At 39.8% G+C, this 23,511-nt stretch overlaps 1 protein-coding gene across 1 annotated transcript in view; it reads left to right on the top strand.

Annotated features, from left to right (window-relative positions):
- The window catches only part of PPM1H (protein phosphatase, Mg2+/Mn2+ dependent 1H), a 1,767,842-nt gene that overhangs the window by 687,610 nt on the left and 1,056,721 nt on the right, over positions 1-23,511 (top strand). The window contains exon 3 of the mRNA XM_044088290.1: positions 1,644-1,985. Within this exon, the coding sequence (XP_043944225.1) occupies positions 1,644-1,985 (342 nt within the window). The remainder of the gene's footprint in view (positions 1-1,643; positions 1,986-23,511) is intronic.

Genomic DNA, 23,511 nt, shown 5'->3' with positions numbered 1-23,511 from the left:
ATTTGAATGTTCCTTTAACGTCTAAATTTGTGTCTGGTTCTGCTGTTAACCAGATTCTCAGACAGTTTCAGATAAAATCGCTTTAACTAGCAGAACTAGGAGACTCTTTCTGTCTCTGATAGTGAGAGGAATAATTATACGTCGTTGAAGTCTCAAGTAGTTTATTCAGTTAAGCAGGTAGATGAACACGTTTTCTTGTTCTAGTAGATTACATTCAACAGGTCAGTTATTTAAAGGTAGATACAGACAATGGTGTGAGGGTCCAGGCGAACTGATTAGAGGAAAATCTGGGGGATGGAAAAACAAAGAGCCAATCCCAATGCTTAGAGGTTAGTCCTTTATTTGTATATTCCTGAAAGACCCACAAAGGTTTACCAGCTCAGCAGCCTGTGGAACCTCATTCTCGGTTAATTTTTTTTTTATTTTTAACAAACAAAACATGACAACATACAATAAGCTATGACCATAGAATTATATTTAAGAAACACTGTCACCTGAGCATCATCAGGTCCATCTAACAGAGTGGTTTACACTTTGATCATTTGAAAATGTCTGCTTTTATGAAGCCATCATCAGACTTTATTAGCCTGTTTTGTAATACATGTAATATAAGAAGCCGTGTCTGTCTTTGTGGGGCTCATATTCATTGGAGCTAATTATGAAAGCTTTATTACACAACTTGGTCCTCTGCTTATACCTTTACAAAGCACTATAAAATGGATTCTTTCTCAAGTTCTACACCAGGCTTTGTGAGGACCAGTCTCCAGGGTCTCCTGTATCCTTACCATTCCTCTACCCTGGATCCTTTTCATTCCTCCACCCAGAGAGGGTAAGCTTTGAGAATTTACATATATGGCAATGTGAGTGATGAAATTGGAGTTCCTGTTATTTTTATGAAAAAACGTTTGCTAGAGTCAGTAGTTCCTTCCATATAAAGGAGTGATGGTAGAGCTATGTGATTGTTATATAAAGTTTTTGTTGTGTTCACACATAATAGAACTTTCATTTATTGTGTCTTTCACTTGCTACAGCATTGCTGGTTTCAGTGGTTGCCATTTTGTTGTAATGATGTGCATTCTTATATTTGTTTTGGCTTTTTTCTCTCTATCAAAGTATGCTGTACTGAAATTCATTATACTTGGCTCACGTTAGCTATGTTTTTGGAAGCGGGCAACCTCTTCACCCCGCACGCTCTCCCTGATGTTATATTTTGACTTCCAAGATCACACAGCATCAGTAAAAATGAGACATATGCATCCCATTTCCCTTAGATAAGTGTGACCTTAGACTTAAAATACAGCAGTAGGAGGTGTAGGTGCAAGGGATAAATGGAAGCTTTAGTTATGCAAAACCTTTGCATTGTAATTATATGTCATTGTAAATGCTGGTTTATAAATAATTTTAAAAAAGTCTATTTCATCAACTCTCAAGCCTATATTGTATCCATTCATGTTGTAGTCTTTCAGAGATTAACCTCAGAGATGTCAAAATATCTTTCATGATTAAGGCTGTGGTACATCAGGACAAAATGTATCGCATCTTATTTTAACCTATTCTGTCGTCTTTGTTTTACATTGTAGTTTATTAGGTATGAATAATTTTCTCTGATTCGGTTTATTAATTCAGCTGTTTTTAACCCTCAGGATGGTGATGGTCTTACGTTTCATTATTGGGCACTGTTTGATGGACACGCAGGTTCTGGGGCTGCTGTTGTTGCTTCCAGACTTCTCCATCATCATGTAGTGGAACAGCTACAAGAATTAGTGGACATTTTGAAGAATTCTACAGTACTTCCTCCTACCTGCTATGGCGATGACCCAGAAACATCAGTCAACAGCAGGACTTTAACCAGGGCGGTGTCACTGAGAGGTGCAGCGGGAGCTCCAGGGTCACCAAGTGCCCCTCAGACACGTTTTTTTATAGAGAAGAAAATTATGCATGAGTGTCTTGTTATCGGAGCTATAGAAAAGGCATTCCAAAACATGGTAAGGTTGCAGAATTTCTCTTCCTGTATGTATCAGAATTTTGTTGCTCAGTGTATATGTGTGCGTGTGTGTGTGTGTTTGTGTGTGTGTGTGTGTGTGTGTGTGTGTGTATGTGTCTGTCAACATGTGAAGTTATAAAATCAGTTGTCATACAATAGTCACTACCCCACTTAATCCATTCCTTTGTGCAGCTTACTACCATGGCATTGCTATTTCCCCCCTGTGCAGTATGCTGTCAGTCTGCCCAAAGCATTTTTAAATGTATGTAATTTTTTTTATAGTTCTTTACCCTAATTAGTAGCTTCTTCCATTACTCGTCCTAAATGTCAGTAAAGCAAAAAATTCTGATTTCTAGTTTCCGCTTCCCTCCTTCAGTCATTAGGTCCAACCAGGGTGACCAGGTTTGACTAGCAGCTCCGACACCTGCTAGCACGGTGTTGAGGAATGACCAGGATTAGCATGATGTTGGGAGTAGGAGAGGGGCACTTGCTCAGTGGCTCATCATCTGTAGTAGAAACCCTAGTGTAGTAAAGGGGTCACATAGAGGTGCTTATCTTTGGAGGGGGGGGGCAAGTCCAGTTGATTTCATCATCCAAGGGCATACTGGTGCATTACAAAGGTCCCTTTGCAATCCAGCCCTTTTTATGCTAATTAGCATGTATGGGAATAGTCAGATATAGTGAAAAATGCCAGTTCTTCTCACAAATGATGGAACATTTTCCAGTACAAGTGACTCTCACCCCAGGGATCAAATTTAAATTTTTGCTTGCTCCCAAGGTAGATGGATTGATGAGAAAAAATCATCCCTTCCTTTCTTACCCCATTGTACCAGTCATGACTTTATATATCCCAGCTGTTTTTCTTTTGCCCTGTCCAGTATGTCCAGATCATGTAACTCATTTCACATGTCCACACTCAGCCTTTCCTCATTTATTTATCCCTGCTCACCTTTCACCATCTTTGTGAACTCCTGTGTACCCTTCAAGCAACTTGTTGTCAGTTGTCAGCCTACAGTTCCAGGATTGCTGATGTCATGCTCTGCGAAGTAGTACATACTCAGACTAACTGAGCTTTTAGCAGATTGTTTGTCTTTGCATTCTGATTAAATGCTTGCAAATATAGACGTGTAGAAATTATCAATATGCCTCAGTGTGTCACTAAAACATAAATAGGGCTTTGCAACCAGACAATGCATACACTAATCTGTAGTAAGACTAATGGAGAGGTAAAAGTAACAACTTGATGTTGTCTACTGATACTTAGCATCGCTGTCTGTTTTTGAGAATAGCTTAGTCGCACTGCTGAATGTCAGTGAGCTCATCCTGTTGATGCATTGTAGCATTTGGCAGTTAGACTAATTCACATGAGCACTGATTAGGTCACGAGTATCCTAGTTTCTTTTTTTTCCTTTCAGAGTTGTGTCTGTTCTTCACTCCCTAGGTACCACACCCCAAACTAATAATCTTGAGAAAAGATTTGCCTAGCATTTGTTTCACCACTAATGGGGGCAGTTTATCTAAACTTGCATCTACTGTTTCTTCATTCATTTCTAGAGAAAATCCCGATCTCCCAAATTCCAGTACAACATACCTTGCCATCATATCAAAATTCTATTACGTTTTTTCCTTAGTTTATTTATTTATTTTTTGTAGCTAACCAAGTTGATGGGCTTGTACACGACCCTTGTCTGTTATTATGCAGGCTAAGAGGCAAAACAAAATAGTAAACATACAAGTGGATATACATAGAATTAAACAAAGACATGTACCCATATTTACAAAGGAACATAACTTGCAGGTATAGCCAGGATATAGTCGTTTAAAGAGTATACAAATGAGGTAGATGCATATACAGGTTATGCAGATACTGTTTTAAGACATTTCATAAACTCCACTTCCCTTTATAGCATCTTCTCATTAATGGGTATGTTCGGTTGCATTTGTATCCTTTTCTTGCAGTTTAATTTCTACTCACAAAGCCAAGGAATATGGTTTCTACTCAGTGGAGATAAAAATGAGGTGCAACATTTATTTGTGTTAGGAAATCATTGCTTTCATATGTCACTTATTTACTAAAAGAGTAAAGAGTGCAGCCATTACTGTGCAATTAAAGTGGGCTGTACTCTTCTGCTGACTTAAGGTACAATGTTGCTGATTTAGATGGCCTAGGTATTGTCATATTTATAGAAGTTCAGATCACATGTGGAATGTAAGGATGGAATTAATAGTAATAATAATTTTTGGATGATAATATTTTGTTTTCAGTGCACTATTTTAAATATATAATCATGGAGGTTATGCTTATAAAGTTTTAAAATCCTAAGCCTTTTATTCTTTATTAAGTTTTCACTTGTTATTAATTGTGCCATTGTGAAGTGCTTGAAATTTACTTCAGCACTTTATTGTATTCTTTAGTGAGTACTTTTTAAATTACCACTGTTCAACAGAATAAAAAGAACAGCTGCAGTTTCGTTATTAAGGTTACTGAAATAAGGTTTCTCTCACCAGGCCTCCACTAGAAAGAGGTTACTTGTTGCCCAGTTGGATGTTCCTGGTAAACAAATGCAAATAAATAAATTCATAATTAATCCATTAATTTGAATAAATGTAAACTGTTAAAAGTAAACTTATTCTAGAGGTGTTGGGTGATTAGTCATCTTTTCTATGGCCGTTTATATTATGGTTTGGACTTCTAGGCTCAGTTCACTGCTGTACAGGTAAAGTGCAACCAATTTCCATTTTCAAGGTAAGAACTGTGTAGCCACTGTAAGTTTAAATTAATTTGCATTGCCTTTAATGATCTGTTATCACATTCTGACAGATACAGACTTTATAGTGCTTAGAATGCAAGCAGTTAATTTATGTGGCAAGTCGTTGGTCCACATAAGAATTAGTTGGCAAAAGCAGACTGGTAAATACTCCTGCAACTCATGTGACAGCATTCTAGGGACTGTGTTAGCGTTAGCCAACTTAGTGGTGTAGAAGGTTTGTATGTACAGTATTGAGGCCTTTATTTCAGGAACAAGACCAAGAAACATTATGGCCATACACAAGTAGGAGATGATGGGGCATGTTTATATCTAGGACAGCTTTTTTCTTTTCAGTATGTGTGTCTTGCATTGCGGGGGGATTGGGAGTTGGGTTTTTTGACTCAAAATTAATCTAGTTTAAGCCTGGTTTACTAGTCTGGCTAGAACTGGCTATCCTTGAGTGCTGGAGAAGGTGCCATGACTGCAGTAATTATATTAACAGAGAGAGTAGAGGAGAAAAACTAGAAGCTGGACAGCGACGTCACCAGCTGAAATTAATTAGAACTTGTTCATTACTGTACACCAGCTTATGAATGTCTACTTGTTTCGCCTCATGTGAGCTGCTGAGGCCACACTCTACAATGAGGAAAGACCTTCTCACCATGGGGCAGTCTTTATGGTAGAGCCATATCATTAGTCACTGCTGGTCTAGCAATCTTTCATAAGTTAGGGTGGCTGAGACTGTTTATGTACTGGGGACCAGAAGGAAGAAGCCGCAGAAGTTGTACAAAGCAAAGTTACAAAAAAAAAAAAAAAAAATCATCTTGGGGAATGTTCGGCTTGGAGCAGTGTAGTAAGTAGGAATGTACCACAGTAATACGTGCAGAAAAGCAACACAATGGTTAACCTTAATGCAAACATTTCTTGCATTATTAATCTAGATTCTGTTTATCCTGTACTCTTTCTCCTGTGATATATAATTTATATTAATCAATGTTTACTGTGAGCTGAGGTTCAATACAATGATTTCCTGTTGTATATCACACAACGGCAACAGCACTATTCTCTTACCTTATTTGTGCAACCTTTTTTCACAGACCTTGTTGCCCAAAAAGTGGAAAAATGAAATACTAGTTGCATTGTTTTCTTTCTTGTATGACTGCATTGCATGTTGTATTATATGTGGAGCAGAAATTATCTCAGTTACTTTATGGGACCCGCACTGCAGTGGAAAAGAATGGAGAAACAAATATTTTAATTTTTACATTCATCTCTTGTACATGAAAGGACTTAATGCTGTTGAGGGTCAAAGTATGAAAAGTAATGGTAGGAAATAGTCATTGTATATGCAGACTTCACCACACTCAGACGTTGATAATTATATCTTACTCATCATCAGAAGAATGCACAGTTTTTAATATTTTATTAAGAGGGTAAGAACTAAGCAACTTACAGGTCAGTGCATGGTATCAGCTGAAAACTTTATAATGCCACAGAAAATGGTCATTGATATGTGCACTGCAAGTTTTACAGTTTTATAAATACTGAATGTTGCTTATATTGTTAAATATGCAAATAGACATACATTTTATACTTTGTAAATGTCTTGCAAGCACTCATTGTTAGATGAGAATGACCCTGAAGCATTTAAATACACTGCCAGTTTTTTGTGCATTAGATGCCTTTTAACTCATGACAAGAATGCAGTGCATCTTAGATCATAACCTCAGCTGACTCTTGTTGTGTTTACAAGTGTTTACATTATAAGACAAATCAGAGGTGACTAGTCATGCTAGTCATAGCAACAATGGAGTGTTCATTTGTTATCGGGCAAGAGGAATTTATGACATCAAGAAATAAGATGTACTGCTTTGTAATCTGTCCTATTTGTACTAGCCACTTATTGTAAATACTTTGTCTAATAGAAAACTGCATTGTTGTCATGTTTCTTAAGTATCAAAATGGTTTAAGCATGTTTTTGAGCATATTGCCAAATCATGTTGTGTCCGCATGACTCAATTGCAGTTATGAAAAACATGCAAAATCCATTTCAAAGATACAGATGAATGTTACATCTCACGAAAATAATAGGGCATTCACCATATTTCTACATATTCTTCCTTAAATTTGTAATATATTAAAACAAACTTACACATTTAAGTAATGGCTGGTTGTTACATAATTTAGCATTTCTCTTTTTTGTCTCATTTATTGATTTTAAATAACTTAACAGTTACTTTTTAAATTAAAATCTCATCTTAAAATATTATTTTAAATATTTTAAATGTCAGGTGTCAGATATCAAATTATATTTTTACATACGCTGATGTACTTTTCAGATGTCAGCTATTGTGAAAATAAACTTGTGCCGGTGTAATACATAACAATGGAATTTGTACTCTGTGAAAAATCTAATTTATCTTATCACATAATAAACAACTTATAATTCTGTGGATAACCTTTACTTCAGTCTTGATTTGTGTGATTATACTTGGTAATGAAACAAAGTTTTATAATCTTGAAATAATCTGTATAATTCTATAATGATCTTTTTGATGTTAAACCAAGATCCCATATTTTTTTTATCCTTTAACATACTCTTATACTCTTCTACAAGCCCATTTACAACTTGCCTTTTTTTTTGAATCCATTAGTTCGTTTTATAACATGACAATTATTTTCCGTTTCTGTTATTTTTTGTAATACCCTGTCAGTATTATTTTTTTGTCTTATGTGTCGTGACCATTATGTAATGTGCACCTTATTCTGTAACTAATGAAGCCTAATTTGTTACATTTTGAGTGCTATTAAGCTACTTTTACTATTTGTTTTAAGATATTACACAACTTGTCTTGATAAGCGTGTGACAGTAAACCTGTCATTTTACCCTTAAAGCTGATGCCAAGATAGTTTGAGCTATGATGCAATTCTGTAAATTTTTTTTTATTGTATACACATACTGTGCATGCAGTGGAAATTGTCTAGTAATATCATTAGAGTTGTGTCTTACTGAGCATTTGAAATAGCTGTGTTTTTTGTTAGCAGAATTTTAATACAATTTTTTGCTCTTGAATTTTACTACATTATTAAAATCACTGACACCTTTTAGTTTACAAGAAGAAAATCACTAAATATGTTTTAACAAATGAGTCAGACTAAGCCATTACCACTGTAAAATAAAATTATAGCTACTGAAAGCATTTTACATTTTCTGTTTTTCATCTCTTTAGATTGAAAAGCATAAAAACATTGTTTATGCTATACTTAGCTTTGTCTAATACAGTATATTTAAGTCTGTAAGTACTCACTATTTCTTGTCTCTGGGTCTCTTAATGATAGTAGAAAAATACTTTTACAGTTTTTCATGTTTAAAGCTACATGTTCATAGCAGGATACTTGGCTAATGGCCCTAGGGCCTTTACAAGCCCAGCCGTGTAAAAACCCAAGTATCCTTATTAGCCATAGTTCGATGGTCATTGTTAGCAGAGCAATTCTATGATCAGCACCGACTGCCCCTGTCCATGAAGGACATAGGTGCCACCCCTGAGGTGAATTCACAGTCACCCATCCATTTGTCAAGGTTGCACTTAAATGGGGTCATTGAGGAGCCCAGCTTCACATGGATTGGGAGCTTATTGCAGAGGAACGGCAATCTGTAGTAGATATATCTTTCTCACCAGCATGTTCTGTTAATGTCACAGGCTAGGTTGAGATCCCTGAAATGAGTTACTGTTTTCCCATTTGATTTGTGGATAAGCAGCATTTCCATTAGGGCAGGGTCAGAGACTGCTATGTAGGCCAGGCACAGGTTGCCTCTCAGCAGCCTATATGATACAGAGTACAGTGACAGAGCTGTCAGTCGTATCATGTAGATCATGTTTTTTAGGCCCTGTGGTCTCTCCAGTTGCTGCAGGTGTCTGGTGAGGTATATACAGAGGGGAGCATTGTACTCAATTAGTGGTCTGATAATAGTCGAGTACAGCGCAGTTATAACCTCCCTAGTCTAGGATGCAGTGCCGTTATTTATGAGATGCGCAATGTAGAAGGCTTTTCTTATCACTTTGGACACAAGGTGATCGAACTTTAAATTGCTATCAACTGGTGTTCCCAAGTCTCGCACCACTGAGTTTGTGCTTATAGGGGTGCTGTCTATATCATACTTAGCAGGGGCTATTTCTTTGCCAAAGGGGATAGTGAGGCATTTTTTTGCATTAAGTTTTAGTCTATGGTTTTGGCACCAATCATTTGTCTGCATCAGCCCCCTCTGTAATATTTTAACATTGTTGGAGGACTCTAGGACTGCATCCAGGTTACAGTCATCTGCAAACTTCATAAGCCACAGGCCATCAACCTTTGCCTGGACTTCAGAGAAATAGATTCCAAACTGTAATGGGCCCAGCACAAATCCTTGTGGTACCCCACTGGTAACTGCTCTACTGGTGGAGGTGGACTCCACAACTTTGACAGTGTGCTTTCTGTCAGTTAATCAGTTGGCTACGCATCTAGTGATATATGGGTTAATCCCCAGCTGGGAGAGTTTCTCAATGATACATGAGTGGGGGATTGTGTCAAAGGTCTTGGCTAAATCGAGGTAGGCAGTATGTACTGTTTTTCCCTCATCCAGGGCTTTGGTGACATTCTCAAAGAAGTCCACCAGGTTCAGTAAGCAAGATCTACCCTTGATGAAACCAAACTGGGTCGGGTCAAAACTTTGAAGGTCATCTATGTCCTTCTGGATAGGGTCCATGTTGATTCTTTCCATGGCCTTGCAGATAAAGTTAGTTAGGCTTATGAGTTGATAGTTCCCAGGGTCAGTTGATGGACCCGCTTTGTGCAAGGGGATTACTGTTTTCCTCCATGTAACAAAGCCAGTGCTCAGCTGTGGTTAAAGGGAGTGCAGAGTGGTTCCAGTAGATTTTGTTTTAGATTGTTTAGTAAGCAGCCTGGTATGTTATCTGGTCCCATAGAGGCCATGTTTTTGGCCTTTGAGAGCGCTTGTATGACCTGTTCTTTGGAGATATTTGATAGAGGACTGGTGTCAGGAATGCTTTGGGGTATGTCTGGTGGGGATGGGGGTGAAGTTATTGCCAAATCTGTCAGGTAACAGGTTGGCAATTTCTTCAGGTTCAGTGTGAGTGGTACCATCCACTACAAGTGCGGAACACAGCTGGGCATTCCCTTTTAGGTTTCGGACATAGCTAAAGAATGCTGTACGATTGTCATCAGCTAGGGATGCTAATTTAGTCCTGTAACTAGCCTTAGAGGGCTTTACAATATATCTGATTTGCTTTTTCAAGTTGTGAAGGGTACTCTTCCTCTAAGTAAGTTCCCTCCTGTTCTTATTTCTTTCTTTTGTTGTACAACTTATTTATATTTACAGTCCACCAGTGTGCTTGTTTTTTGGGAGGACCTGGTTTTATTCCTGTTAGGTACAGCTGAGTCAGTCCATTTGTTTAAGTGGCTATATAGGGCATTTGTATACTCCTCTGCATAGGAGTCATTGTTGACTATGTCGCCAGGAGTTTTGAAACTTTTTATACCATTATTTATTAGTCATTAGTTTTCTTTGGAGAAATTTTTGTTTATTTTACTGATGTGGGGATGTCAAATTTGAACTTTATTTCAAACAAGACAGATTTATACTTGCTAGGGAGAGCATCACACATGGAGTACAAGCATCCCCCTTGTTGGTGAGTACCAGGTCCAGGACATTTGAGCCCCATGCGGGGGTGTAGACCAACTGTTCCAGGGCATTTGAATTAACAAAGTCCAGGAACCTCACAGCAATCATGTTTGTGCTCATGTAAGTCACCCAGTCAATGGAAGGTAGTTGAAATCTCCCATGACCGAGGTGTTTGAATGTAAACTTTAGCAAGCCCAGGTAGGTGGTGTGCTTCTCCTGGTTCATGGTTGAGGAAATGTAGCTAACAATGATGTTGAAGGATATTTTATCTATAGGTATTTGGACCTGGAGTAGCTCAAGAGAGTCATACTGTTTCACCAGTTTCAAGTTGTATTTGGATTTAATGAAGATAGATACACCTCCACCTTTGTTTTTTTTTCACACTGGTTTTGGAGTCTCAGCATGTGAAAGGCATCATAGCCTTGTATGGCCAGGGTGCTCTCTACGGCCCTGAACCAAGTCTCAGTGACTACACAGATATCAGCATCTTCCAATGTGAGAAATGTTTCCACGGAGCACAGTTTACTGTTTAAGCCCCTAGTATTAAGCAGTAAGACCTTGAGTATGTCTTTAGTGGATTTCTTTATGTCGGAAGTTTTGTTTTTTTGGACATAGCCTAAAAAAGCACTATGGGGGAGGCAAGCATATTTGCCAGTATCCGAAAGCCTGGAGGAGACAGGTGAAGGTTATCTCTGGTAAAGCACTGTGGACCATCAACTATGTCTTCCCAGGCTGATAGATACTGGATCCCCCTGGAGTGACACCAGAAGCTAAGCCAGTTATTGAACTCAATACATTTTTGTCTCTATTGTGACATCATCGTAAGTGAAGGTAGAATGTTGCTTATGGCTAGGGAAATACCTGCCTGAGACACATAATCTGTGAGTTCAGTCATGCCTGTCTTCATGTAGTCCAGAGAGGTACATGTGAAGTTATTCAGTCCAAAATGTACTATGACAGACTCATAACGGTAATTGTTGCTAAATGATTGCAGTGTGTGCATGATTTGATGGAGCCTAGCACCTGACAGGCAGCTGACTGTGGCCTTCTCCTTGTTCAACCTGGTGAGAAGGACATCTGTGTATCTCACTGTTGACTCACCTGTGACCAGAATATTAGATATTTGAGGTGTTTTGCCTTAGGGGCTTAAATTTTGAGACACTGAAATGTGTGTTATGTGTAGTGGTGGATTATGTTCCTGTACCGGTATGTGTGTGTTGTTTTGTGTTTGAAAGGTCTCTGGTCTTTAGGTGGGCTTTTAGTGAGTACCTCCGCTTATGTGGCTTATCTTGTATGAGAGGAGAGGTGTGTGTGCTGACAACCTGTTGGATGTCTTGTTTATTGTTGTATGAGCGGACTGATTCTAATTTCATGGTATAGTTAAATCTCTCACATGCTGTATTCGTTTGCTTTAGGAGCAAGTGGTTGTCAGTATACATGAGGCAATTACTACATTGCCTCAGGATGTCCATATCAATCAAACTAGCTGGAGAAATGGTCTGAAGCTGTCCATCCATTATGGCAGGTATAGTAATTAGTGGGAATGGGCTAGATGGACCAGTGTTTGCTGTAAGACTAACAATTCTGTGGAAGGCTAGGTGTGTAAGACTGCATCAATGCCTCAGAATGTAGAGCTGCATTGCTCGCAGGGCAGCAATGTGCAACTGTGTTGTACACAGAGAGTCAGTGGAGCTAGGGAGGATTCTCTATCAGATATCTAGAGAAAATTATGTTTAAGTGTTTGCTTCTGTACATGGCAGTGCTAAACACCACCTGGAGATGCTCAAACCCATGCAAATGCGAGGCTTAAATACAAGTGAAGTTAAACGTTTTAAAGCAATTTAACCAATGGGAAATCCCAAGACTCAGCCTTCTTCCAGCAGTCCCCAACTCAGATGATACCTGAGCCACACACTTCTGACACAAGGATGCAGGGAGGCCCTCTTAATGTAAGGTGGCTGGTTTTAGTGCTCCAGTCAAACCAAACAGTCTAGATTCAGCAAGTATGAAGCTAGCCTATGCTAAGAAATACTAGAGATTTAAAGTGCAATATAAAACAGTCACAGCAGTAAAAACAGCAAAAATGAAACCGCAAATAAGCAATTTACACTTCAAAAAGTGCAATGCAAGCTTAAAATATACTTAGTTCTATGTTGAAGACAGTGGATGCCTTGGATTATTTTCAGATTCACTCCAGATTTCTGGCTAAGGTCACTAAACTCTGAACAGCTCCGCCAAACTAAGCACAAACATATGCCTTAAATACAAGCAAAGTTAAACATTTTTAAAACAAACTAACCAGTGAGAAAGCCCAAGACTGAGCCTTCTTCCAGCAGTCCCCAACACAGATGGGTCCTAAGCCACACACTTCTGCCACAAAAGTGCAGGGAGGCCCACTTCATGTAAGATGTATGTTTTTAGTGCTCCAGTCAAACCAAACACAAACACTCTAGATTCAGCAAGTCAGTAACTACATAACTAAGCCTAATTTGTGGCTTAACATTGTGAGTGATACACGTGATTTTGTTTTGCAGTCTTGTCACTCTGTTGTCAGTTATTTGTGGTCAGATGTCTTCAGTTACTAGCTTTTTATGTTGCTAGACTAGTAACTAGAACTGTTTTTGTGGCATTTTTCCTCAAGAGAAATCATTGTAAAATAATTGATACAAATCTTTTTTATAAAAACCTTTGATATCACTTGTAACTTTAGGTAATACATATAGACTGGTAATCATTAAGGTTCATGTACACATCAAGTTACTTTTTCCCAATTCAGCAACTTCCCTAACAAGGGACTGCACAGTCTTGTATCAAACATTCATGTAGCATTAGGTAGTACTTGTCCCATGGCCGTGCTGAATGCTAATGAGGCATTCCAAGGGATGCTGATTAGCTATGTGCTCTCTCCTCAGGACTCCTTTAGGAAGGCATCTATATGGCCAACTGATTTAAGAAATCACCCAGATGTGTAGATCAGCACAGCCATCCCCTCCATGTCTTGGTACTGAACATGGCCAAAAGGCCATGTTCAACTACGTACCACAACCATGATACAGGATTTAGATTGTTGGGGGAAATACAGTAGACCACCAGGGATTACTGTTAATGTCCTGTACAGGAATAAATGGCAGTACAGGGATTGGGGGAGGGGGAGCCACTAGCCACCAGTGAATCCATATACTGAAGTGCTGTAATGACAATATTACAACTGCGATTGGGGGTTGGGGAACCCACTAGACAACAGGGATAAAGCAAGGATTAAAGTGCCATATCAGCACCAACAGCAGTATGGGAATAGAAGGATGGGGGTATACATGGGTGGAGGGAACAATGGGAGGGCAGACAGTTTAGGGACCATTACCAGAACTGTGTTTTGTGTGTGTGTGTGTGTGTGTGTGTGTGTGTGTGTGTGTATGCGCTTGTGTGTTCATGGTGTGTGTGTGTGTTTTGTGTGTGTGTTTTGTGTGTGTGTGTGTGTGTGTGTGTGTGTGTGTGTGTGTGTGTGTGTGTGTGTGTAAGTGAGTGACTGGGTACAACAGTTTATTATCAAGATGTACAGATCAACAGCGTTCTACACATAGTGGTAGTAGAAGCGATTCAGAGACATGCAGGGTAGTCGATAATGAACTCTTGACTTGTCATGGCTTACATGCCTGTGAATTGCAAATAGACACATCATTGAGCTATATGGCTCCTGCTAGGCTGTTTAATGTATCCTCGGGATAATTTTTGTAAAAGAATGCTTGAAGTAATTTAGCTGTGATCGCAGTGATCTAATTGTAAGTATTTAACTCCTGCTGTATTTAAATAAATTGAGGTATTACAATACATATCATGTACTACTCTGTCATAGAATAAAGGTTTATGTACATACACACAACATAAAAATTAAAGTGTGTGTATATATATATATATATATATATATATATATATATATATATATGTATATATATGCATATATACATATATATATATATATATATATCTATATATGTGTGTGTGTGTATATATAAATAATACCTCAAGACAGCTAAAACACCCCATGTTTTACAAAGAATTTTGATCTCTGATCATAACCAGATATGTAGAGATGTTGCAGAAAATTTGTATAGAAATTGAAGTGTAGATTTATTTTTTACTTTGTTACATTATTGGTGCAAAAGCTTTGCATCAACTTTTATTAGAAGGAAGAGTTTTGGTGAACAGCATTGTTGTTTGTAACTTTTGAATAGCATGTACTGCTCACTGCATATTTCTATTGATTTATGTTTTTTTACTTGAATTCTAGGTGGTGCTCTTAGCATATTATTTATGTGTTGCAAGACTTCATACCTATGTTACAGTGCAGTTTAATGCATTTTTACCTGATTGATTTAAAAACCTAGGATCTAAAGAGTTGCATTGTTGGGAATGTGAGGGTATCATATTGCTTAAGATTGTCTTCTTTCTTCCCAGACTGATAGCTAATTGATTGAGAGAGTTTTTATTGTAACAAACAAGAACCCTTTAATATTTTGTAATAGGTCCTAATAACATCCTCAAAAGTTAACATTAAACATCTGTACTGCATTTTATCTGCTAGCTGGACTTCAAAGTCAAATAAAAAAATGTCCTTGTTATAATGTGTACAGTAAGGTTGATGTTCATCGTGTTTCACTGTTGCAGTCATTACTCTTGGGTTATCCTGCTGGCAGGCTACCCGCAGTCAGCCTGAATTCCAAAGTCTTGGTCCGGCGTCAGTTGCTGTCGCCTCTTCCCTGACGTCAGTGCGCCAGGGGTAGAAAAGATGCAGCCGACACCATTTTCTTCAGTCTTTCTTGCCGCGCGGTGCCCGAAGCAGAAGCAGTTCGCAAGTGCCAGTCGGCCGACTCCTGAGATTTTCGTGTTCGCATTTCAGATCCGAAGTATTCATTTAAAGCTGAGTACCCCATTGGGGAAACTTTTTTCTTGCTCCAGACCGATGTCAGAAAAAGGTAATAATTGTATTTCTTGTGGGAAGCAAATACCTCATAAGGACTTCCATTCTTATTGTATTCCTTGCCTAGGCCCTGATCACAACATTGCTAATTGCAGGTTTTGTGCTAGATTTAACCAACCCACTATTAAGCGTCAGTACGATTTTGCATTTCATTACTTTGGCCGAAGATTTAATTACACAATGTCGTTGGATAGCCATCCGACTACCGCAATTCACAAGAAACGCAAGGAAAAGGACAGGCATCCGGTTCACCGGTTCTCATTGAGGCGCTTTCGTAGCCCTTGACACCCGCTACCTCAGAGCTGGAGGCCACTTCCGACTCCCACGTGGAGCAGACAAGGCCACTGGAAACTCAAGGTATTGGACACTTGGAAAATATTCCCTCAGATGGGTCCGGAGCCGCTGAGCAGGCATCGGCTTCTGAGGGTGTTTTCAGGCCTACACAGTTATATGTAAAACCGACTACAGCTTCAAAGGCAAAGACTAAAGCACCACTAAAGACAAAGAAACAAGTGCAGCAAGCCCATGGACAGCCCTCCATGCCTAAAAAACATATGCTCAAAATGGCCGAAGACCTAATTACTTTGATCAGGGGTTCCCATTCCCCTCCTGATAAGAGGCCTAGGCAAGAGACAGAATATGAATGTTCCGATCAGGTTTCCATTTCCTCTGACTCCTCTTCTGAACAGGAATACTCTCTTCCTCCCTATGAGGATTCTGATGCTGAAGAATCTATCCCTTCAGCCTCTCCCCCTGAGGATTATTCTTTTGGGGAAACCCTGCATACCATGAGGGAGCACTTCCACTGGGAGAGCCAAGAATACTCAGAATCTAAGAAAAGGCTCAGAGACTTTCTTTTATTACCTGAGCATAGGCCCCTTGCTATCCCCCCTGTTTTACACATTGTAGATGATGTATTTTCAGAGTCCGGCCTGTCTCCTGACTCATTACCCCCTGCACCTGTTAAGCCAGTCAGATACTACAGGGTTCCAGATTCACATACATTTCTTTATAAAAACCCTGCTGCTGACCCAGAAACTATTTCTCAGGGTCCCAGAGGGATCAAGGCTTCCACTGCAAAAAACCCTATCCCCTCTGATAGGGATTCAAGGGCACTGGACAGATGGGGGAAAAAGGTTTACACTTCTGCAACCTTGGCTGTGAGGGCTTTAAATTGTCAATTTCATATGCTTAAATATCAGCAATACTTAATGTCACTGCTTAAACAGAAAATATTAACAAATTCTGAATGTGCAGAAAACAAGGAAATGCAGGATTTATTGCATGCATCTGAACAAGTGGGAAGGCATACTTTGCAACGTGGTTTTGATTCTCTGGAGGTCTCTTGCAGGGCCGCTGTTACGGGTTCTGTCATTAGGAGGCATGCTTGGGTAAAGGAACAGAATCTGCCTGATCATGTTAAAGCAAAATTATTAGATGCTCCTTTACAGCATGATACTTTGTTTGGTGTTAAAGCAGAAGAGGTGTTGAAGAAAATGGTGGACAAAGCAAAATCTATGCAGACAGTTAAGGATTTCTTACAGGTGCAGCCACCCAGATTTAGCAGGAACTGGCCTACAAAGAATTGGTCCTTTCCAGTGTCAGACAGGCCACAAAGAGGCAGATACAGACTTCCCAGAGGTAGATCCCAGCCCCAAGGCTCATACAGGCCTAAACAATGGGGTGCTTCTACCTCCAAAAGCGAAATCACAGCCATACAGGAAACAGTCCCAATGACTTTCCTCTGCCAGCACCAAGCAGTTATTTTTTGGCAGCCCCCTTATTGTGAAAACTAGCACTTTTTTCACAAAATTGGCACATGATCACCCAGGACAAATGGGTCTTGAATATAGTGTCTCAGGGCTACAGGTTCCACTTTCACACCCTGCCAAGGGCAAAAGGTATGCCAGACCTGCCACACAATCAATGGGCAGAGGCACAAAAGCAAGTTTCATCCCTCATGGACATGAGGGCCATTCAGCAAGTACCACAGCAAGAGCAGGGACAAGGATTTTACTCAAGACTTTTCTTGGTACCTAGAAAGGACAAAGCCTGGAGACCAATACTGGATCTGTCTTTTCTAAACATATTTCTGGACGTTCCAAAATTCAAAATGTTGACTCTGCAGCAGCTTCTGCCTGTGCTGGGCAAGAAGGCTTGGCTTGTAACTTTGGACCTAAAAGAGGCATACCTGCATGTCCCAATCAGACAATCTTGCAGAAGATACCTCAGATTCATAGCTGGCTCAATGCACTACCAATTCTCTGCACTGCCCTTTGGCTTATCTACTGCACAAAGGGTCTTCACAAAATGCCTGGCACCAGTAATTGCATTTTGCAGACAAAGAGGAATTCAAATATATCCTTACTTGCATGACTGCCTTATTCAAGCAGAGAACAAGGACATTCTACTGGCATCTGGCATTTGTAAAAAGATTACTAATTTGCCTAGGGTACACAGTAAACAAAAAGAAATCAAAACTAGTACCCTCTCAAGAGATAATATTCCTGGGTGCAAGCTTAAATACAACTGCCCAGATGGCTTATCTAACACCAGACAAACAAAGGCAACTGACTTCTTACTTCAAAATGTTGGCAACAAAGTCCCAGTTATCTGCAAGAACAATTCTGCAGGCTTTGGGCTTCATGGCATCCTGCATTCTGCTAATTCCATATGCCAGACTGCATATGAGGAAACTACAATGGTATCTAAAAAGTGTTTGGACTCAACATTGCCACAGCCTGGAAACATTAATTACCCTCATTCCCTGCCTGCAACAGGAGTTTCAATGGTGGGCACAGGCCTGTCACCACAACAAGGGACAGCCATTCACTTTACCCACAGCCAGGCAGACACTAACAACAGATGCATCAGATTATGCCTGGGGGGCCCACATGGCAGAAAAATGTATTCAGGGCACATGGCCCACAAGCCAAATGCATCTTCATATCAATCAAAAAGAGATGCTAGCTGTTCAAAATGCCCTGACAGCTTTCAATGATCTACTTCATCCAGGACAACTACTGATAAAGATGGACAATACTACAGTCATGTGGTACATAAACAAGCAGGGAGGCACACATTCCTGCCCCCTCTGCAGACAAGCCATGCCTTTGTGGGACACAGCATTGACTTATCAAGTTCACCTGCAAGCACAATTACTGCCAAGAAAGATAAATACTCTGGTAGATGAACTAAGCAGAAACCTCATGGATCCCCATGAGTGGAAACTGGATCCACAAGTCTTCAGCATGATAACAAGGAAATGGGGATGCCCAGACATAGATCTATTTGCCTCCCCTCACAACTGCCAACTACAGAGATTCTGCACAAGGACTTATCACAAGCAAGCATGGAAAGTGGATGCCTTATCCTTCAGCTGGAAAAACATAACAGTATATGCCTTTCCTCCACTGCCTCTCCTCCCCAAGGTACTCCTAAAGGTCAGACAAGAGAAGCCAAAAATGATACTGATTTCCCCAGACTGGCCACGCCAGCACTGGTACCCAATCCTAAAGAACTTGTCTCAAGGTCCAGCCTGGACATTGCCTCAAATTCCTCACTTACTGACCCAACAAAACAATCAGATCCTGCACAGCCAACTCAGGACTTTAAATCTGGCAGCATGGTGGATAATGTAGCCATTCAGAACACTCCTCTCTCCAAAGCTGTGATGGATGTTATTTTGGAGGCCAGGAGGCCCAGTACCAGAAAATCTTATGCAGAAAAATGGAAGAGATTCTGTGCTTGGAACCAGGCACAAGGAATTGACACATTTGTACCAAATATTCCTCAGATTTTACAATACTTAACTGAGATGCTGGACAGAGGCCTATCCTTTTCATCAATTAAGATCCATGCCTCTGCCATTTCAGCCCATTACAATACGGAACCACCTATCTTTTCTCATCCTTTAATAAGGCAGTACCTCAGAGGGGCCAAAAACATAATACCTCCAAGGAGAGCACCAATACCTGCATGGGACCTCAGTTATGTCTTGGAAAAACTCACACTGCCTCCTTTTGAGCCAGCCTCAACAGCTGATATAAAATTCTTATCCTGGAAAACAGCTCTGCTCCTAGCAATAACCTCTTTAAGACGAGTCTCGGAGTTACAGGAACTCATGGAGATGGAACCTTTTATCATTTTCCATCCAGACAGGGTTTCTCTGAGGACAAACCCGACATTTATGCCTAAGGTGGTGTCCAATGTGGCCCTTAACCAAACCATTCACTTGCCTACCTTTTATCCAAACCCACAGAACAAGGGTGAGAGACTTCTGCATTCTTTGGACATACACAGACAGCTACGCTTCTACTTGGACAGAACTAAAGCTTTCAGAAAGACTGAGCAAATTTTAGTGGCATATGCTGCAGGATCACAAGGAGAGGCTATCTCAAAACAGACTATTTCAAAATGGATAGGCCATTGCATTCGTTTCTGCTATTCACAACATGGCAAATCAGTGCCTAAGGACATTAGGCCACATTCAACCAGAGCAGCAGCCACTTCAGCAGCCTTCCTCAGAGGAGTACCAACCAAAGACATCTTAGAGGCTGCAACTTGGAGTTCGGTGCACACCTTTACAAAGCACTACCACTTACCTCTCTACTCTAAATCCAGAGCAGGCTTTGCCACTGCAGTTCTGCAGGGCCTCATAGCCTCTCCTAATCCTATTTAGCCCCAGCCACCCACCCTCAGCTTTGGGATTCAACCCAAGAGTAATGACTGCAACAGTGAAACACGATGAACATAGTACAGTTGTGTACCTACCATAAATGTAGATGTTCGAGTGTATTCACTGTTGCAGTCCAGGTTACCCCCCCTCCATCCCCATTTCTTTTGCTGGGCCTTATCTGTACTTCTCTATTCTATACAACCTATGTGGTGTATTTGCTTGTAGATGAAGGAAATTATTACCTTAGTGCATGCATGTTTATTGGCATAATTTTTAGCCTACCCTTTTGGGGGCACCTGACATCTGGGGCAGGAAAAACTGAAGAAAATGGCGTCGGCTGCATCTTTTATACCCCCGGCGCACTGACGTCAGGGAAGAGGCTACAGCAACCGACGCTGGACTAAGACTTTGGAATTCAGGCTGACTGTGGGTAGCCTGCCAGCAGGATAACCCAAGAGTAATGACTGCAACAGTGAATACACTCGAACATCTACATTTATGGTAGGTACACAACTGTACTTTATAGTGAAGCTCTTATGGAAGAACCTTGTTATTAGCAAGGCTCACGTTGCTATACAGATTACAACCAAGACAGACCTGCACCAGAGACCTTGTAATAGCTTTGAAAGCTGTTCTGTACTTTGTGCTGCCACACAAACAAGTGTGTGTCACAACAAAGCACAGATCACCTTTCTTTTAAAGATGTTGGCTGTTTAGTTGTGCACTTTGCCTCTGTTTGGTGTTGTATGACAGTGTGAAGTATGTAACAACTTTTAAAGAGCAAACACGTTGCACTTCTTTTTTAAATTAGTAATACACTGTAGCAAAAAACTCCCCATGTCTACAAAGAATTGCGATTGCTTGTCTGATCAGAACCATTTGTCTGTGTGCTCTTAAAATGAATTCAAGACGTTCACTTTGTTTAAACTCCACAGGACAGCCCAATGACTCCTGTATATGCACACAGTCCATTAATTGAGTTCTGTGGGTTAAGAACCAGACATCAGTGACTAGGATTGGCGACAGCCCGACCTGTTCATTCCTGCCAGGATAAGCCCACTTAGCACCTTTAATGTTTAACTTACAGGATCACTGTTGCAATAGCCAAAGCTATTTGGGTCCTACCATTGCCATTGACTAGCTTTCAACTCCGTTCAACAGGAGCTTGAGAGGAGCTGCATAAAAGTACAGTTAGAGTGATATCTCTTCAGAGCTGTTTTGCAACCAAAGAACTCTCTTTTGGCAGACCATGTTGAACTTTCAGTTAACAACTGATCTTTCAAAGTTAGGCAGATAAGTTTCTCATTGGGGAAAACCTTCCACTAAAAATAATTTTATGAGAAAGATTTGTGTTTTTCTGATTTATTTATTGTATTCAGTTAGGAAATGTATTGTTCTGGCGACAGGTCTTTCATTCTAAGGGAGATGACATGTAAATGCTTTTGTGAACTTCTTGTGTGGAAAAGTTAAATTTTTAACTAGAAATTTAGCTAGAACTTGTGTGTGTTTGAGCATGATACTGTGCTTGCATGGGACTGCAATCGATAAGATACCTCAGAACCACTTGATCTCTACTTTACCCTTTACTGACTCATTCAGATTCTAGTATCCACTTTCAAGGTCTATTTCTCATCTTATCAGTGCAGCAACTGCCAGTCTGCTTGGTTTTATCTTCCCCTGTTCACAAGAAGAAAAATGTTGTCAAGGAGTTTTTTTGGGTGTTACATTCCTGTCTTGCCTCAGCCACTGGTTGTTGACTCTGCTATGGCTGCTTGTTGTTATTTAGTGTGCTTATCTTTTTGTCTTGAGCCTCTTGGAGTAGCACATGTAGTTACCAAAGACTGGGAAATAGCCACAATCTCTGTGGCTTTAGTGATGCCCTTGGTGGACCCAGGGAGAGCTATTCTTGTCAGTCTCAGGGGAATGGGCAGGAGAAAGTTTCTTCTTTAAGCCAGGATAAGGAACTTGCATTTGGGACCTGTATTCTTGAAAAGAGCTGGTTTTTTTTCTAAGGAGCAGCCCTGGAAAGGTGAACAAAGTGAGAAAACTTTTTCCAGTCTCGTGTTACTATTTCCATGGATAGGGAAGACTTACTTGAACATGTTAAGGAACTCATTTGACCTTTTTCCCTGACTTCTTTTTCTTCAAGCAGCAGAAGTTGAAGAATTCCTTCTCTTTCTGATGTGGATTTTTAGTCAGACATGCAGGCATGACAGGGGTGGGGTGCACCTCAGGCATTTCTTCACAATCTGAACAAACTTTAATCTGAGGAAAGTATGGTTTCAGGCTTCCCTCCTGAGGAGTTGTCCGTCTCTGAATCATCTAAGATGAATGGATTTTTCACTGGGAGCAGAATGAAAATTCCTGTAGCACATAGCATGTATTATGAATTGTTACAGTTGGAAGTTAAAATTTCTGCAGCTATTCTTCCTGTATTGCTTGCTATAGAGAATGTGTTTCACACTGTATGTAGCTTACCTGACAATCAGCTTCTTGCTACTAGAAGTCTGGGTACTTCACATTCGCAAGCATTTGTTTTCTAATCTTAGAGCAGACCCATCTACCATTTCTCTTTCAAAAATCTGCAAACAGATCATTGCTGCTAATTCCATTCACCCTGTCACTGATGGGAAAGGACGAAAAAATGTATTCCTCTAGTACTTTATCATTCAGGATTTTAAACTGTCAGGTTCATATGATTAAGTTTTTTTGCTTTTGACATTTGATAACTTGCAAAAGTAATTTCTTAATCTTCCTTCTTATGAGTGAAAAACAATTTGAATGCCTCTATCTCAGCTCCTTCTCAAGTTGGTAAGCATATTTTAAAATATATTTATGATGCTGCTGCATCTGTATCGATATGGAAAATCTTCCTGAAGATGTCAAAACTGAAATTTTAAATTCTCCTGCAGCTGAGGTGCTTAAGAAATGAGACAAACGAGGACAGTTAATTCAAGACAAATAAGAATTTCTCCTCCACCTTGGTCCTGCTTTTCCGTAAGCAGTTTAAGCAGCAAGGTGCAAATAAACAGGATTTTTAAAAGCAATGGCAAGGAGACTTCATAAAAAAGGAAGAGCCTCCAAAACTCAAGGACAGTCCTCCTAGCCTGCATGACTTTTCAGACTTCCCTGTGGTAGTGTGAGTATGGGTCTGCTGGGACGGTTACAGTCTGAAACATGGAGCACTCATATGAGCAAATATTATTTTGGCTGTGTGGGATCATGGTGTAGCAGGGTAAGGGAATCTGCCTTTACCCCACTGTTGTGCTATGATATATACATGTATTATACACACACACACATAAATATATATATATATATATATATATATATATATATATATATATATACATATATATATAAAATTAGTAGGGTTATGTGATCATCATTCTTTTGATGGGTTGGTGTTGTGGATAATAGACTCACTGGGACATATTT

This window comes from Protopterus annectens, chromosome 11.part0, assembly GCF_019279795.1.
Source record: "Protopterus annectens isolate FY-2018-M chromosome 11.part0, PAN1.0, whole genome shotgun sequence".
NCBI lineage: Eukaryota > Metazoa > Chordata > Ceratodontiformes > Protopteridae > Protopterus > Protopterus annectens.
The sequence above is the reverse complement of the archived record's forward strand: the minus strand, read 5'-3'. Positions and strand labels throughout refer to the sequence as shown.